We start from the raw sequence: 17,775 nt of genomic DNA on the forward strand, positions 1-17,775 counted from the left end.
AATTTCCCTTTGGATTTCTCATTTCTCCAAATTTTTCAATACAGCTCTCAGCTTCACACCAAAATGTGCAAAGAAAAGAAAGAAACATATTTGAGGAAATAGTACTTTAAGAAATGTCCATATTGAGATAACCAAATTTAAATTTTTTTTTTGAGAAAAAAGGTTGTGATAAAATACATGTGTAAAGTACTTATTTAAACACATTTTTATGATAAAAAAACAGATTGATGCAAAAGTAGAATGGACCTGACATATGAATGAAAGCATGATCAATCCACCTTTGTTCATCAGCAATGTGAAAGTCCAGATCTGCTCAGGCAGAGAAGTCTGCCTTTCTGTTTCGTTAAAAAAACCACAGTATCATTGCCAGCCTTACACTCAGAGCTATTGTGCTCCCTGTGGAGAGAGGTTGAGAAGTGCAATCATGTTCACGTAACACACCCGAGGCTCTCTGCAACACATCAGAACAACAGCCTTCTGCGTTGTACTAATCCCAGAAGATCAAGGGAGATTTCTGAACTGAGACGAACTACCCTACAGAAGGCTGGCTTTTGCACGGAGATTTCGTTGTTTGCAAACTCTTTTATCATTCACTGGATGCATCTGCTGTAGGGCGACATGTAAGCAGATCCCAAACTGAAATGATATTGCCAGTGTGGTCATGAGAAAAGTAGGTTAGATGTGGCTAGCGGGTGGGGAGAATCCAAGAGTTATGGATGCCGAATTGTACGGAGCACAGAGCACCAGGGTTCAGCATTGTCAAGTTGCTGCTAAGGTCCGCACCCATGCAGGCTACCCCTCCATCAACCCTTGGAGCCCCTTGGCTCTGCCTCCTCTCCTCTTCATTGCTGCTACCTACTCACCTGCCTTTTCTGAGCAGGCAGTCTGTTAGGATATGCAGAAGCATCACATCTACCTATCTTCTGCTCTCCCTTAGGACAGTTTGGCAGACTGGCAAGTAAAGGAAGGTGCAGCGGTTGCAATGCCAAAGAGAAAATGGGTCTGTTGAGAATATCTTCGCTGGTGCTAACTGAGCAGTTCTGGGGAAATAACTTTGTGTTGGACAATATTCAGATGTCTGTCAGGGCCCAATGAAGGCGGAGGACCCCTAGGTCAGGGAATGGGAGCCTCATGCCCACAGCCCTCCAGGCCTTTCTTCTCCAGGCCACACCCTCCTTGGGTTTTTGTTTCGTTTTGGCTGCATAGAATTCTGATAATGCTTCTTGCTTCCCTAGATGGAGGATAGAGGTGTGTGTATGTGTGTGTGTGTATGTGTTTGTGTCTGATGTCATGGACTGAATGGACACAGGAATGGTAGGAGGCACCAGCTGGGTGACCCACAAGGGAAGATGGCTCTGAGCCTGGAGAGTGGTGGTGGGGTCAGAGGGAGAAGACTGGGGACAGGAGGTGTCGGAAGCTGAAGGCGTAACAGGGCTTAGTGAGCTGGGAGAGGCTGTGGCAGTCCAGAATCAGAGGGAGAAACAGAAGCTGGAGAAGAAGTGGGTAAAGAGGCAGAGATTAGCCAGGGTGTCTCTCCCTCCTGCTGCAGTGAGCTCCTCTCTTGCCCTGGTCTCCCAGAACCAGAAGATGTATGAAGAGGGAGGAGCAGAGACAGGCACATTGGCAAAGTCTCAGATTGCTGGGGAAGACATGGGGAAGGAGGATATCTGGGCAGCTGTGGGAAGGTGGGGATCTTCAGCCACTGCAACTGCCTTATAGGGGTAAAACCTACAGAGAAGAGTTGCTGTGCTCCATTGTCAGATACAGACCTTGCTAAAGCATAAAAGTCCCCTAATCCTTACAAATTTCTTTTCTGGCCACTGTGAGAACAGGATGCTGGACTAGATGGGACATTTGCCTCATCCAGCAGGCATTCTCATATATATATATATATATATGAATATAGTATATATATTTACCTGCAGCCCGGAGTGATAACCACTCTGAAAAACACTTTACCATGTAATTCTACTTAATGTATAATCTGCAAATAACACATCAGATGCTGCTGACCAAAGTGCATATTACCTGCCTCAGCACTAAAATGACTAAGGCTATTTCACACATATTTATGTCCTGCTGAAGAAAGTGGGGCTTACTTTGGAGTAAACAACATGTATAACATAACACCGTTAAGTCTACTTTCTCCTCCTGGCAGCTGAGATGATTGAACGATCGCCAACCCAGATGAGGGTTGCTGATGTGCTCACAGAAGCAGGGATGGCTCCAATTTGTGTGGAGAGGAATAGCTTTTCACACCGGGCAAGAACATTTTCATCATGCAGTCTCCAGGTGTTTTACAAAATCCTTGCTGGGTGAGACTGAGCTTGTATCATTCATCCACATTTTACCATGGGTAAAATGTCAGGCTCCTTGAGGTTAACTACATGGTCAAACATCACTCAGCAAGTCAACCACAGAGCCAGAACAGAACAGGGTGGTCTTGGCTTCCACTCCATTTCTTTCATTGCTCAAGAGCTTTTATATCCGGGAAGCTCTCCCTCTTGGTTAACCTAAGCCTACCTCTCTGTAATTTGAAACAATCACTTCTTGTCCTGTTTTCAGTCAATAAGTCAAAATGCTTACTCTCTTCTTCTTCTGTCTAAGATCCCTTTAAACCTGCTAAGGTCACCTCTACACAAGGATGTCAGAGAATTCCCATGAAAACAGAAACAGGAGCAGTGTTCACTTGTTTGTCCGATGGCCATAACATAAATCATTCCAATGAATACAATTGGCATTTGCTGCTGTTCATGCTTTCAGTCTGTAAGCAATATGTAATTGATTAAACACCGCCCCCCCTCAATATTTGCTTTCCATTATTCCACCCCATTCATTGCAATGCAATGACAAGATAACATCCATATTGTCATACTGGATGTTGGGAGGAATAATGTAGTTTTAGGTGGAAGGAGGCAGACAATGGAAATGGTTTTGCATACAACAAATACAAATATCTCTACATTATAGGTGTTACTTGGTTTAACCGTCATGGAACCCTATGCAGGATGGTGGAGTTCTTGGGAAAGGAGTAGCCGTGACAGCTATACCGGCATAAGACTAATTTTTTCAGGTTCACCAAATTTGTAGCTGTCCTAAAGAAAATTTGAGTGAATGCTTGAAATGATGAAGTCACGTAATTGAGAATGGTCAATAGGTGACAGACAAAGAGACACATCATGCTCATGTTTTGGACATTCACCACAGTACTGTATATCCCAAAGTGATATTTCTTACTTTCTTTGCACATTTATGTACCTGCATACACATCTATGGAGCTTTGCCAGTATAGATGATAGAAATTGGGCCCTGCTGGGCTTTGTTGTCCATTCAATCATAAGCAAAACCACAAATATATGCACAAAAGTTCAATGGCAACTTACCCCATAGACCAGCTCACCCACCATGCCATTCCACATTTTAGTGTCAGGATCCCTTGCTCCATATTTCCCATCGGGAACAATGGATAGTTCATATTTTATCCCAACGTGCTTTGCTATTTCATAAGCTAGATCAACACAATAGCCTTCGTATTTTTCATTTCCTCCCTTTTGGTCAGGAGATTGTTTGCGCATCACGTAGGGTGCTTCCTGTAAAATGACAGGGGGTGAAAACAAAAACCAAAGTCCTCCCCCCCCACAGTTTTAATATACATCTTCTATTAAAAATGTGCCCAGAGTCTGCAGGGTGTGTGTGCAGCAGAGACGGGAAAACCTGCAAATTTTGTTTTCTCTCTGTTTCTCATTTTTTCAATCTTGTTCAGTTCCCCATATTCCTACACCAGTTTGCAAATTCCAGTTTTTAAAGTCCTCATGAACTTAGGGTGAATTTCTTCTAAGTGCATACACATTCGTATGCAATTTTATCTAAAACACACATTATTTTATTTTTCCAAATGTATTTTTGTGTATTGTTTGCACTAATGTATGCATCTCAATGCATGCTTTACCAAGCATACAGTTGTGTGCACATTACTTGGCTGGAGAACTGCATTGTTCTTCAAATGCAAATAGGGGAGGTCTGCCTTTAGATGGGAACTGAACCAAATTTTTCTCCTCTCCCTAGTTTGCAAGTGCCCATCTTCATCTGCAGCACTATCTCAGAAATGCTGGAAGTAAGCTGAGATGGAAGAGCATAATGGGCCATGTTTGGATAATCTATTAGCTTTTACCTTGAAGAAAACCCCTTGCACACTCATCTCCCTATAAGTAGCCAATGTTGGCCTCCATCTGTCTCTAGAGACAGTGGAGTGTGCCTCTGGGGGTGAAACCAAACTGTTGCATTAGCAGCACCTAAGTGACCTCCCTGGGGTGCAAGCCTGGGCAGAATGTATGGAGGACCTGGGTTGCCCAGATGACAAGACCCACCTCTTGGCCTTGCTGATGTTGTCCAAAAGAAAGCACAACAGTACATGTGGCACCAACTTGGCCGCAGGAGTTGCTGGAAGGAGGCGTACAAGGCACTTAGAGACTCCACTCTGGATTTGTATAGGGTTTACTCCTTGGAGGGGGTGGGAAAGACTCTCCCAATGCAGAGCTATGGGTCTTTTTGGCACCTCCCATACAGTATAAGGCAATGGTAAAGTGTTTGGTGCTTCTTGAGGTTAGAAAGGAGATAACTAAAGGAGAAGCACGACTGGTTTATACACTTTTGGCGAGAATGATCCTTTTCTAAGACTTCTATTTGCTAGTTACGAACCGGCTGCTCTGGAACTTACAAGGATGGTTGTGACCACGATGGTCCTGTTCTCGACAGAGGAAGTGTCGTTGGAGACTGTGGGATCTACTGCTGGCACAAACCTCTCATATTCATTCCAGTAACCAGCCTGTAATTGAAGAGAACACAGCCAAATTAGCACGTTGCATTTCAACTGTGTTAATATTTCACCAGCCACTCCATGCAATCCACTGGGCCACTGTGGGGATAATGACAACCCTGCTGATTGGCACTCCTGGTGCTTTACATAAATTAGCACAAGACACACATGCAAAAAAACATTCAAAGGGTTTTTGTTAAAGGTGCAGTATTTATTTTTTTAGGAGTGCTTTCCCCCTCTTTTTGATATGTCTTGCAATAAGGGTTGTGCATCAAGAGAACATTTGCAGATATCCGTTCTTAATGTTATTTAATATGTACTTCCTCCATTCATTCAATAGCTCATCTATAGATTGGTGTGTGTGTGTGTGTGTGTGTGTGTGTGTGTGTGTGTTGTAGGATATGTACTCCAATCCACTGCTTGATGTAGGGAACCTAGAGGGCATTGCAACACATGGCTATACAGCCTCTGCTTCAAGAGCTGCAGTGAGGCAGAACTCGCCAGCCCTCTAGCTAATTGGTCCCATTGATGAACCACTCTTACCTCGAAGGCATGACTCCTAACAATCAACCAAAATCTCCCTTCCTGTAACTTAAGCTTTTTAGATCTAGGGCTTATCTACACTTCTCTTTTTGCTCTGCTCTTTCCAGGCACATATCCTTGCTTTAAAGTTCCATGTCTGAGTGCTCTTCTTCTTTTTTTGCCCTGGAGCTTTCCCCATGAAAATCCACTCTTTAAAGCTCAGTTGGAGCAAACAACAAGTGAAACATGTGGCAATTTGGTTGGGTTTTTTTTGGGGGGGGGGAATTGCTGTTTGCTCTGAAGTGTAGAAAAGTCAAGTGTGGACAAGCCCTCAGTCTGCTGCCCTGCCCCCCCCCCCATTTTTAATAACCCTTGCTGGAAATCACAGGAGGGGAGAGTGTTGTTGTGTTCAGGTCTTGCTTGTGGGTTTCCCACGGGCATTTTGTTGGCCACTGTGATGGGTCCTGATCCATCAGGGTCCTGATCCATACCAGACCAGTATTAAGTGGCACATGGCTTTCATCACCTGTTCACTTTAAAGGATTGCAGAGACCTACAGGTGGGACTTTAATCTCATTTATTTTATTTCACAAATTTATAAACTGCTTTCTAGCCTAGGCCATCAAAGCCGCGTAGAACAAGATTAAACTAACATAAAATACAAAACCAAACACATTTCCGAATATAGTTAAAACCATTCCTACAAACCACAAAAGCAATAAAACAATTGATTATTTCATAAATAACAGGGTCACACTTCATGGAAAGCCTTCTTCAAACAAAAACAGCTAAGCACCACAACACTGGGTACTTGTCTAAATTCAGCTAGCAACTGATTCCAGGTGGCTAGAGATTCAACCCTAAAATCCTGGAATCTAGTATAAAGTAAGTGCACCTCAAGGGCATGTGACACTCTCAGTCATATCCCATCTGAGGAGGCCAGACACCAAGGAAAGGTGAGGTAACTGATCCCACATTGTTGTCAGAGGCAGTATAGCCCTGAATATCAGTTGCTGGGAATCATAGAACCACAGTAATATAGAGCTGAAAGGGGTCCCAAGGGCCATAAAGCCCAACCCCCCTCCAATGCAGCCAAAAGTGCGGAGAGCACTGTTGCTCTCAGATCCTGCTTTGGGGCTTCCTATAGGCACCTGAGGCTCTTATTACATTCTTATATGCTATTTATTGCTTTTAATGGTTTTATGCATATTATATATTGTTGTGAGTTTTGTAAATTTATAAACTGGTATATGATGTTTTTAAAAATAATTAACAAAATAAAAAGGAAGCCCCCACAAGTCTGAAGTCTGCTTGTCCCCAATGGGGACAATTAAAATATAAATTAAAATGGGGACTATTAAAATATTTCTGTTTTTCAGCTGATCTTTTCTTCTATTTTAAACTCATGGTAGAAGCAGGGCTGAGCTGGGATAGTAAATACACATTTACCCATGTGTGGCTTACCTTCCGTGGTCCTCCAGGTCTCATTTCATAAACATCAATTGTATAATTAGTTCTACGTCCATAGGTGTCAAATTGGATATTTCCTGTCATTCCTTGCACTTGAACCTTAGCAATGATAAATCACAACATACTGTCATTGAAAGGAATAAGATGCCCACAGATCTGAAATATTTGCAATCTACTGGACATGCTTTCACTCCAACACTCAATCTTCCAAAGAGGAATTTATTGCTTCTGGGGTGGTACAACCACAACACCCTTGCCCCTTCAATGGCCACAGCTCCCTGGGAACTTAACACCCCCCCAACAATTCCATCAAAATGAATGGACACAGATGCACACAGATATAGTCTCACATAACCAACATTTGCTCTGTGAATAAAAAGGTAAAGGTAAAGGACCCCTGACAGTTAAGTCCAGTCGCGGACAACTCTGGGGTTGCGGCACTCATCTCGCTTTATTGGCCGAGGGAGCCGGCGTACAGCTTCCGGGTCATGTGGCCAGCATGACTAAGCTGCTTCTGACGAAACCAGAGCATCGCACGGAAACGCCGTTTACCTTCCCGCTGGAGCGTTACCTATTTATCTACTTGCACTTTGACGTGCTTTCGAACTGCTAGGTTGTCAGGAGCAGTGACCGAGCAACGGGAGCTCACCCCGTTGCGGGGATTCAAACTGCTGCCTTCCGATTGGCAAGCCCAAGGCTTAGTGGTTTACACCACAGCGCCACCTGTGTCCCGTGCTCTGTGCATAGTAAACAATAATAACTTCCTGTCTCTCTTGCAGACTTGTCTACTTGGAACTGCCATCCAGAGCATCTACATTAGGGGGAGCTGATGTGATGCCTTCCATATGTTGTTGGAATTCAACCCCTATCAGTCCTAGATGGTATGGCTAATGGTCAGGGATGATGAGAGTTGTACTCCTGCAATATGTGGAGGACTCCACATTGGCTACCCTTGACTTAAGCAATGCTGACATAGGATGTTGCCTTCTGCTGAATCAGACCAATTGGTCCATCTAGCTCATTATTCTCTACAGCAACCAATGGGCAGTGGTTCTCAGTTGTCGGGGAAACATGAGTGGGAGAGTACAGTTGCCCTAATATTCTGCTTGCAGGTTTCACATAGGCACCTGGTCGGCTACTGTCAGAGCCTTTTGAGTGCAAAGTAGGTACTTCAAGCTGTGACCCTTTTCTACAACACAGGTACAACCTCTCTTGCTTCTTTCAACTCCCTGGTTCTCACGCTCATTTGGCACAACTCCCTAGTTCTCATGCTCATTTGCAGCTAAGCAGAAGTACATGCAACTGAAATAATCTTCCCCCAATCTATTCCTTCTTCCTTTCTTCCATTGTTTTCCCCATGGTGAATTTTAGCTTGTATGTTCTTCGAGGCAGGGACCTGTCTTCTTGTATTTAAATAAATACCTACATTATACATAAAAAATGTCAACAAAGATGGTAGTGTAGATTTTCCAGGGAATTGTGTTCAACACAGCCTGAATCATAGGAGCCAGCTCCTAGGGGTGGAGGTCCCTTCGTGCCCCCCCTAATTTTTTTGAAGGGACTGGGGGTGCCAAAGTTGATGGGTATCACCATTAAAATGGTTTCCATGCACAGCATCATGTGATTGATTATGCGGGGTGGGACATGCTTGGGCCGCTTTATTGAAGTTGGCACCCCTGGTCTGAATACAGACAACCTGTTTACATGACATTGTAAGGTATCAGGTAAAATAAAGGCAATACATTTTGCATGGCAAAATGGTTGTGTACTTTACAGTTGCATGCACAGTCAAACACATTTCCCGGATCCCCTAAAGATAACCTGTGTAGCCAAATACATTAGGATTTAGGTTGGTGTCGTCATTGCTTTTGTCCTTACCATTTTCAGTGCTCTTTCTATATCAATCCCTTGGCTCCAAGGCACAGCAGGGTTTGCTAGGCAATCTCCAGCACTACCTCTCCGGGAGACATCAACACGCTGCCTTCGGAGGTACCGGAAAGCTTCTGCTATGACTAGTATGGCATCGTGGGTCAGTGCAGATGTGTACTGAAGAAGATGCAAAGGAGACAGTTTGACAAACTGCATTTTAGTAACAGCTTCAGACCCAATTTTGCTCCCTGTGTTCGTTTGTTTTTCAGCCTGGAGTAGTCACCCTAACTAGCCTACATCCCTGGAGATGTCAAACTTCATTTTGTAATTACATAATTGCTGACATAGGAGGAAGAAGGGGTTTACGTTTTCCTTCATATTCATGCTGGTCATGACTGTAACAATAAAGATTTGCTTTCCTTTACATTCACATTTACCTTTATATTGTCTTTTGATGACGAGCAATATTCATGGAGGCTTAACAAGAGACTAGTCCACAACAAAATAAAACCAACAACAGCAACAATAAAGTGTCATCTGCGTATGTAGATCTGCTGGGTCATCTTATTCCATATTAACTATGCCGATCTCAAGGAGATGTCTTCCTCCTGTAGCCCCTATTTGGGCAACCCAAATGATCCCTTCCTCTCCGTCATTCTTCACCAACTCCTCCCAAAATTATTTTTGGTGCTTTTGGAAGTTGTGTCTACTAGCACTTTTCCTCCCCTTCCTTCTACAGTGTTTATTTATTTTACCACATCTTTCACCTTTCACTATGCAGTGGTTTTTGTGAGGTATTACCATCTGTTGCAATGTTATAGGGAGCTGCCTTATACTCATCCATATAGCTCAGCATCCATCTACATCAAGGCATCCAACCTGCTGCCCTCCAGTTGTTTTGGATCCAACTCCCATGGTCCAGCCAGTATGTCCAATGGTTAGGAGTGATGGGAGGTGTTGCCCACAACTTCTGGAGGGCACCATGTTGTATCTATGCCAGCCCTCCCCAACCTGTTGCCTTCCAGATATTTTGGGCAGGAACTCTCAGCAGCTCCAGAGCAAGAGAGTGGGCAGGTGAGCATGAGAGAGAAGGTAACATGACTTCTGGTACCTGCCGTAGAGCAGCTACCAGAAGGATCAGCACAGATTGGAGGATCCAGTTCTGATGTGTGGCATACCTGGACAGAAGGCAAAGAGCCCACTCACCTGGCAATGGACCTAGGCTGCTTGCCTGGCTGTTTTGTCCCTGCTCTTTCTCAGGGGTAGAGCACTTGTTTTGCATTCAGAAGGTCCCAGGTTCAATCCCCAGCATCTCCAGATGGGGCTGGGAATGGCCCATTAGTGAGATGCTGGAGAGCTACTGCTAGTCAGCATAGACAATACTAGCCTAGTTGGGCCAATGGTCTGACTTGGTGTAAGCAGTGCTTTTTCCCCTAAAAAAATGTTTAGAGGTACTTTCATTTTGACTCAAGAAAACCACTATTTTGTAGTTCAAATTGGGAAAAATAAATACAGTAAATGGACAAAAATACAAAGATACACAAAATGTTTAGGGGTATGCGTCCCCCCAGAAAAAAGCACTGGGTGTAAGATAGCTTCTTATACTCCTATGCCTGTTTCCTGGGTCATAGGTTTGTTTTAACTTTTTAACTTGATGTGTGGCACAGATTCTCCAAGTAGCGTTGGAAACCACTCCCATAAAACAAAATTCAAGGTCTCATTAGGTGCAGGGTCTATTCATGACATCTTTCTGGCTATAAACCAAATATATTCTATATAACATCTCTTTCTGTCCTCTTTTTGCTTGCAGTTTTCTTCTTTTTCTTTGTTGAACAATGAGCTGGCCAATAAAGGCTGTCTGGTGTTAAAAGCACAGCGACCATGAATTACATCTCTCTGGACTGTATTTTCTATTAACTCAAATATGTAGCCAGCAATAAATCTGTTTATTTTTTTTTCTTAGGAAAACAATGAAAACAAACCGCTTTCACTGCTTTCTCATACGGTTCAGAATTACCGTTCTTATTGAGGTTATAAATCTGATAAACATTCCTGTTCGTAGGAAGGGTAAGATCTCTAAATGATTATTATTTTTTTGCCAGTGAATTGAATTTATTTCAGAGAAAGACTTAAAAAAGAAAAGAAAACCCAACTCTTCAAAATTAGAGATTTGCCTATATTCTGAATATATTGCTTTCTGTGGTCGGCATTCTATTTCTTTGTAGCTGAATCTTCAGAGTTGACAAAATTAGCGGGAGACTCCCCATGTGATTTAGAACCCTGATTATGCAGGATTCTAAATTGTGCAGAGAACCTCTGTGACTACTGCAGTAGCTTCTCAGTGGCTGGGGAAGTGCCACTGGGCTAGGTTCCCAGTTGGTGGGTTGCTGTTGCTTGCTGGCAAGGACAGAAGTGAGGAAGGGGAGGGTGGCATGGTGCAAAGTCACTGCACCAGTCTCCTGACTGCCTCAGCCCTCTCCCTCCCAGTAAGTAACACTGACCCTCCTTCTGGAAGGCTAGTGTAGCAACTCCACCCCACCTGGGAAGTGGATTCTCCCCAGAATGTCACTCCACTTCAGAAACATGCTTTCTGACTTATGAGTGCTGGAAAAATGGGGATGGTGGGGGTGGAGGAGTCTGAATAGGGCTCATATAGTCTTCTTTTCAGGAGATGCCAGTGGCTGCCACCAGACCTTGTGACAACAAATTCCATTAATTAATTAATGGGGGCACAATCTCAAAGCCTGGTAAGCAAGGCACTGGGCTTTGGGAAGAAGGCATGAGGCTCTGACAGGGTCCTATAGCTCCCTGTCTCTTCCCCAAAGCCAAGTTTTCCCAGTTTTGGGAAGGAGGTAGGAGGACCCAGCCAAATCCTCACGCCTCCTTCTCAAAGGTGGGCACCTCCTTAACTGCCATTGGGAAGGTAGTCTGAGGACAGGAGGGGGTGCCAAGATTTGGCCTCACACAAGGTGCCATAGTACCAAGTCTCCCACAGGCTGAATGCTGATATCTAGAAAGTAGGCACCTGAATGCTGTGTTTTCTTTGTCTGTTCAGAATTTACTGACTCTGAGTCCAAGTGTTACAGTGGGGATTACTGATTGTGTAGATGCAGAAATGCTATTCACATTTATCCAAAGACATGGCTTTGAAACCCATGAAACCCATGAAAGCTCAGACATCACAGCAAGTTGTGCTTTAACAAACATTTTCCTCTGTCGCCAAGGAGGGAAGGGAAGACAAAGAGAGAAAGTACTTGAGCTTAGGCACATTCCTGCTCCATAAAACTATGGTTTGAACCAGGAATGTTACATGTGGACATGGGGAGAGACTGAGGCTTAATTTGTGCAACAAGTCACGTTTGGTTTGAATCATGCTTGGTTTGAACCATGATCTATTCAACAAACCATGAGTCATTTCACGGATGAAAGAACCAGCCATGGCTTATATCCAGCTAGTCTTGCCTGACCAACATCTATGGTGGGTGACCTAACAAACCATAATTAAACAAGGCTGTTGGATTCAGACACCATATCATATCATAGTTAATGGTTTGTGAGCCATCAACAACCCATGGCTTTGCTTTATGTTTGTTGGTAGACAATAAACAATAGTCTGCTGGGCTAGGTTTACACATTCAGAATAACCATAGTTTGGCTAAGCAAACCATGGCTTAGCATTATGTATGAACCAGAGAAGAGGGAGAAGCAGGAACATACAGAGAAAGAAGAATGTGTATGATTTTAATAGCATGGCTGAAACTAAGGTTGAAGGTGGGTTCTGAAAAAGTTGAAGACTACTGTGCTACAACATGCCAACTCCGAGTTAAAGGCTAATATGAAAAGTAGTGGGTCGTAGTGAACCAAGTACTACTCAGAGTAAACCCATAGGAATTAATGGGCCTAAGTTAGCCATGTCTAGTAACTTCAGTGGGTCTACTATGCATAGAACTATTATTTATTTAATTTGTATACCACCCTTCATTCTTAGATCTCAGGGCATTTCACAGCATAAAAATACAAGATAAAAACACAAAAAACATACTAAAAACAATAACAAAAAACCCACAAATCACTAACCCTCCTTCCACCAACCCCATCCCATATTATAGGATACAACCCCATGGACACTGGGTGGCAACCTCTCAAAACATTCCCTTTATTTCCTCTTTCACTTCTATTAAACTAAATGGTGGAATGTTGTCATCAAAGCCACAGCCAAACCATACATTTAAAGCACTTTAAATAGTGATGGCTTCCCCAAAAGGATCCTGGGAGCTGCAGTTTCTTAAAGGTGCTGAAAGTTCTTAGTAGACCCCTTATTCCCTTCCTAAAGGTACCCTGGGAAGAAGAACTGCTAAACCACTCTGGAAACTTTAGCTCTGGGAGGGGAATGGGAGTCGTCTAACAACTCTCAGCACCCTTAACAAACTACAGCTCCCATAATTCTTTGGGGGATGCCATGGCTGTATAAAGTGCTTTAAATGTATAGTGTGAATGTGGCCCAAGTTGAGGAGGCACTTGATCTATGCTCCCAGCAGGTACTCAAACCCTATAACATTATTTTGCCCTAAAAAAGACTGCCTTTGCTTAGAAGCCCATAAAGAAATAAATACATCCTCTCTGAAGAACTTTGTATTTCTAAGACAAATAGGCAATATCTGAGGGAATCAGGCTCCTGAGTTTTAAATTGCAACCCATTTCCCTAGCACGATAGTTGGTAGCCCAAATATATCTGGAAGGAGCCAATCTTTAATAAACTAACTAACTAACTAACTAACTAACTAACTAATGCTTCTTCTGTTTCACTTTGTTTGTTTTTTGTTAGAGCTTCTTTTAAAAAGTTAAAACTAGCAAATATCACAGAACAGCTCCACCGTACAACTGAGCATTAGAGTCAACTTTTGCTGTTACATAGACAAGAAAAGGGTTTTGTAAGAGCTGTTCAATCTATTACTACATAAAGCTCACACAGTGGTATTTTCTCCCTCGGGCCAGGACTGCTTTAATGATCAGAAACCCAAATGCAGCCTCCTTGGAATCATGCCAAGAGACAAATCAAATTTTCTATTTTATTTGTATTCTACTAACAAATGCATGAGCATGCAAAGGAAAGCCAGCGAGGGAAGGAGGAAAGAGTAGATGAAATACTGAATAAATCAACACACCAGGGCATTAGTCTCTAGCCAATTACATTTCTTAGTCCCAGACATTGTACATTCATTTGTCAAGATGGTTTTCTAAAGAGGAGTGGCTGTCTCTTTCATAAATACTGTACAAATTTAACAAATCAGGAGTAAATCTGTGCAAATATTAGATTCAGGTAGGTAGCCGTGTTGGTTTATTTTGACACAGTCAAAATAAAAATAAAAAAATAAAAAAATTGTCCAGTAGCACCTTAGAGACCAACTACATTTGTTCTGGGTATTAGCTTTTGTGTGGATGCACACTTCCTCAGATGTGCAAATATTAGTTTTGTTCCTGAGTGATACCCAACAATAAGAGTATTTTTTAAAAGCCAGAGGAGTACTTTTTTTGCCCCCGGCCCCCAAATCAGTTATTTTAAGGCCTAAACTATAGTAAATAACACTACAGAGCTCTGATACAGGACACACTGCAATGCTCTTTGCACTGGATTGGACAGGATAGCACGGTCTTGCCTCCAAGTAGGAATGGGTGAATATGTCAGTTTTGGTTTCGCTCAGTTTACCAGTCTTAAATTCAGTCCAGTCAAACCTCTGTTCCTGAACGCCTCCATTATTTTGGCTCCCGAATGCCGAAAACCCAGAAGTAAATGCTCTGGTTTTCAAATGTTTTTTGGAACTTGAACGTCCGACGCGGCTTCCACTTGATTGGTTCCACTCCTGCAACCAATCGGAAGCCATGCCTTGGTTGTCAAATGTTTCGGAAGTCGAACGGTCTTCTGGAACGGATTAAGTTCGACAGCCGAAGTTTGACTATATCCACATTTCCACGAGTTTGAAAAAAGCTATTGTAAAAGTCTTTAGCATTTTGTGGAAATTTCTCCCACTACACACATTTTTGTATGACATTTTACCTAATATGTACATGGTCTGTCTAACACAGTGTTCACGCAGCAGATATCAATTAGCATCAGTCAACAGATATTGAGTTCCAAGAAGCTGCATCTCCAATAGAGCTGGGAAAGGACTCCTACCTGAGATCTTGGAGAGCAAAGTCAGTGGTACAAATGAGTGGTGAGGGAAAGAAGAGGAATTGCCACGATGGTCATGGTTTGAAAAGTGGTCACCCAATATCCATAACTTTTCATTTCGGCCTTCAGAGTTCATGTGTTTTAGCGCAGTAGCCTCCAACTTTTTCAGGTCCAGGATCTACCTTGAAAAAGCTATGGACCCATATTTCTTACCCATTCTGTCACTGCTCCACAACACTTACCTTTAGCGGAGAATTTTTTGCTTCGGGGAATTCTCTTTCATCAAGTCTCACCCAGCGCTGCATAAACTGCTGGACCATTGGATTGTCATTATTAATAATCTGAAATCCAGTTACATTGGCACCTCCTTGTACCACTCTTTCCAGTGAAATATCTGTAAAACCCTAGAAAGACAACAGAAATAGTTTTTTTGTTTTGACCTGGAATCAATCTTGCAATCTCCATCCTAAAGCGGCACATGCCAGGAACAGCTTAACCACTTTATCCTGCTGGATGTATAAACTGTTGCTGACTTTCAAGTTGGAAGAGAGAGAATTAGAAATACATTTATTTATTTTTTTGGAATACAAAAAACAAAACAAAACTGTTTTGAAATTCAGAAATGCTGTATAGATGCATAAAAACATAAGAAGAGCCTGTTGGACCAAGCCAATGACCCATCTCGCCCAACATCCTCTTCTCATAGTATCCAGCCAGATGTCTACTGGAAGCCTGCAAGCAGGACCTGAGCACAGGAGCACTCTGTCCACCTGCGATTTCCAGCAACTGGTGTTCAGAGGCATATTGCCTGTGACAGAGAAATAGAACATAGACATTGTAGCTAGCAGAAGGACCTACAATTGAAAACAGATGATCCCAAGTGGGATGCAATTATGTGTCTAAGCCTTATAAATAAGCATCACCTTATTTAAGGGACTGTTGTCTAAAAATTCTGTATAGGTGGCACCACAGTGCAATTTTCTCATATGACATCAAATATCCTCAAGACTGTTGGGGTGGTTGCAGTAGCAGGGGGACATTTTTCCACTTATGGTAGGAATGCCCTCTGGCATCCAAATTTTAGATTGACATATTTGAAGAAGTATCATTTTTTTAAAAATGTCCCCTCCAAGCCTCCCTGCAACTCACCCTTTTGAACTTGTGGGATGATCAAACCACATCTTCCCAATCTATGGAACTTCTTCTTAACATGGATGCTGGCTGCAAGACAAACCTCTTTGGCCCAGAAATGGAAGACACTACAGAACTTAAACCTCTTGTCGTGGTATAAGGCTATGTGAACTCTGGCTATTGTAGAGAACATTTCTATTCTGTTTGGTGGGATTTCATTTCTTATGTGTCGAATTCAAATACACAAAACTCTCTTCCCCCACCAAATTACAACTTTTTGCTTTCATTATCTGTTTTGTTGCTTTTATTTTTCTACATTATATGCTCTCTATTTATTAGGAAAATCCTACCTTTTTACCTCTCCTATGCTTTATAACCTTGATTATGCTCTTTCCTGTTTATATTTTTTATTTTACATTAACCAGGCCCTTTTTGTGAATGGTGAGTGGGAAGAATTTAATTGATCCAGATTCAGTAATCCCACATATACACTTAAGAACATGCATTGCTGTATTTAGCCAACTTCTACAGTCCAGCATCTTTTGTAAGGGTCTCAGCAAACAGTGTATGCTTGCAGGCTGGCCCTACCAAGGCTGCGACTATGGGAGGAGCAAGACCCTTTTGGGGTATTGATGCTGTGAACACCTCCATTGCAGGCTCAGGTTGCATATATGTGAAAATAAACCATGTATCACAAAGACTCTGTTGTGCCTCATACCCCAAGGAACCCTGGGTAAATGCCTGGAACCCCTGGAATCTCGCACCGCTCGGAGATTGGGGTGGCGTGCAACACATGGGAAGTGGAGAGAAGACTTTCAAAACTCTCTCTCTCTCTCTCTCTGTCTGTCTCTCATGCCATAAGAAGAAACCCTTGGGGAAAACCTGTTATAAAGTATATGATAAAAATCAGGGCCGGCCCATTCATGAGGCAAAGTGAGGCAACCGCCTTGGGCGGCAGGATTCACAGGGGCAATAGATCTGACCTTCAAGGAATGCATCCACCACGACCACCGCCGTGGTGGCAGGAACAACTCCCGCACACCTCAGCAGGGCTCCTCACATGCCACCGCCACAGCAGCCTGCTGGCTCCCCCCCCCCCATTAAAGAGGAAATGGTGGGGGTTGCTTTCTGGCGTCTCCTGGGGTCTACAGCTATCCATGATTTAGAGTTGCCCCCCTTTCCCTCAAGCAACAGCCTTTGATTAACACTTCAACCATCAAATGTTGATTTGATGCCCCCCACCCAACCCCTGTTCCTGATGTAGAACCTTAATCCCTGCTTATTCCTGGTGTATATCTTCACTTTCCCCTTGCTCCCTGTGGTTCACTTCAGGTGCCAAAATGTATTGGACTGGCCCTCATAAAAATAGACAGACACAGGGCACACCATATCTAGTTATTTAATATATGAAACAAGTTATATCTTACTCTCTCCACAATAAACTTTAGATGTACTGCCTGGAATTGGACAAATGAATTGTTAAGCAGTTTGACAACTTGGCAAGATAGAATTATGGATTAACTTTGAGTCTTCATAACAACTGTAAAATAACCAAGCACAATGTCGTACTTCTTAGCAGTGAGGTTGAAGCATTATAAAGGAGATCTGGATTCTCAGTGGCATAATTTGAGATGAAATACAAATTATGAATTAGTTTCAGATTATTAGGGCAGGGAAGCTTCAGTAAAAAGCCAAGAGGCAGTCACTGAGTACAAATGATTATGACATCCCAGTTCTAGCATTGTTCCAAAGCCACACATCAAGGGCTGGGAAATACATTCTGGCCAGGATTCAA

The 17,775-nt window shown here is 42.9% G+C and overlaps 1 protein-coding gene across 1 annotated transcript in view; it reads right to left on the reverse strand.

Annotated features, from left to right (window-relative positions):
• Positions 1-17,775, reverse strand: part of LOC308468757 (glutamate receptor 3) — a 209,521-nt gene that overhangs the window by 83,639 nt on the left and 108,107 nt on the right. Inside the window, exons 6-10 of the mRNA XM_080991187.1 lie at positions 15,092-15,253; positions 8,687-8,854; positions 6,803-6,907; positions 4,718-4,825; positions 3,384-3,590 (exon numbers count right to left, since the gene is read on the reverse strand). Coding sequence (XP_080847313.1) covers positions 3,384-3,590; positions 4,718-4,825; positions 6,803-6,907; positions 8,687-8,854; positions 15,092-15,253 — 750 coding nt within the window. The remainder of the gene's footprint in view (positions 1-3,383; positions 3,591-4,717; positions 4,826-6,802; positions 6,908-8,686; positions 8,855-15,091; positions 15,254-17,775) is intronic.

The sequence above is a fragment of the Podarcis pityusensis genome (assembly GCF_964106645.2).
Source record: "Podarcis pityusensis genome assembly, chromosome: Z".
Classification (NCBI taxonomy): Eukaryota; Metazoa; Chordata; class Lepidosauria; order Squamata; family Lacertidae; genus Podarcis; species Podarcis pityusensis.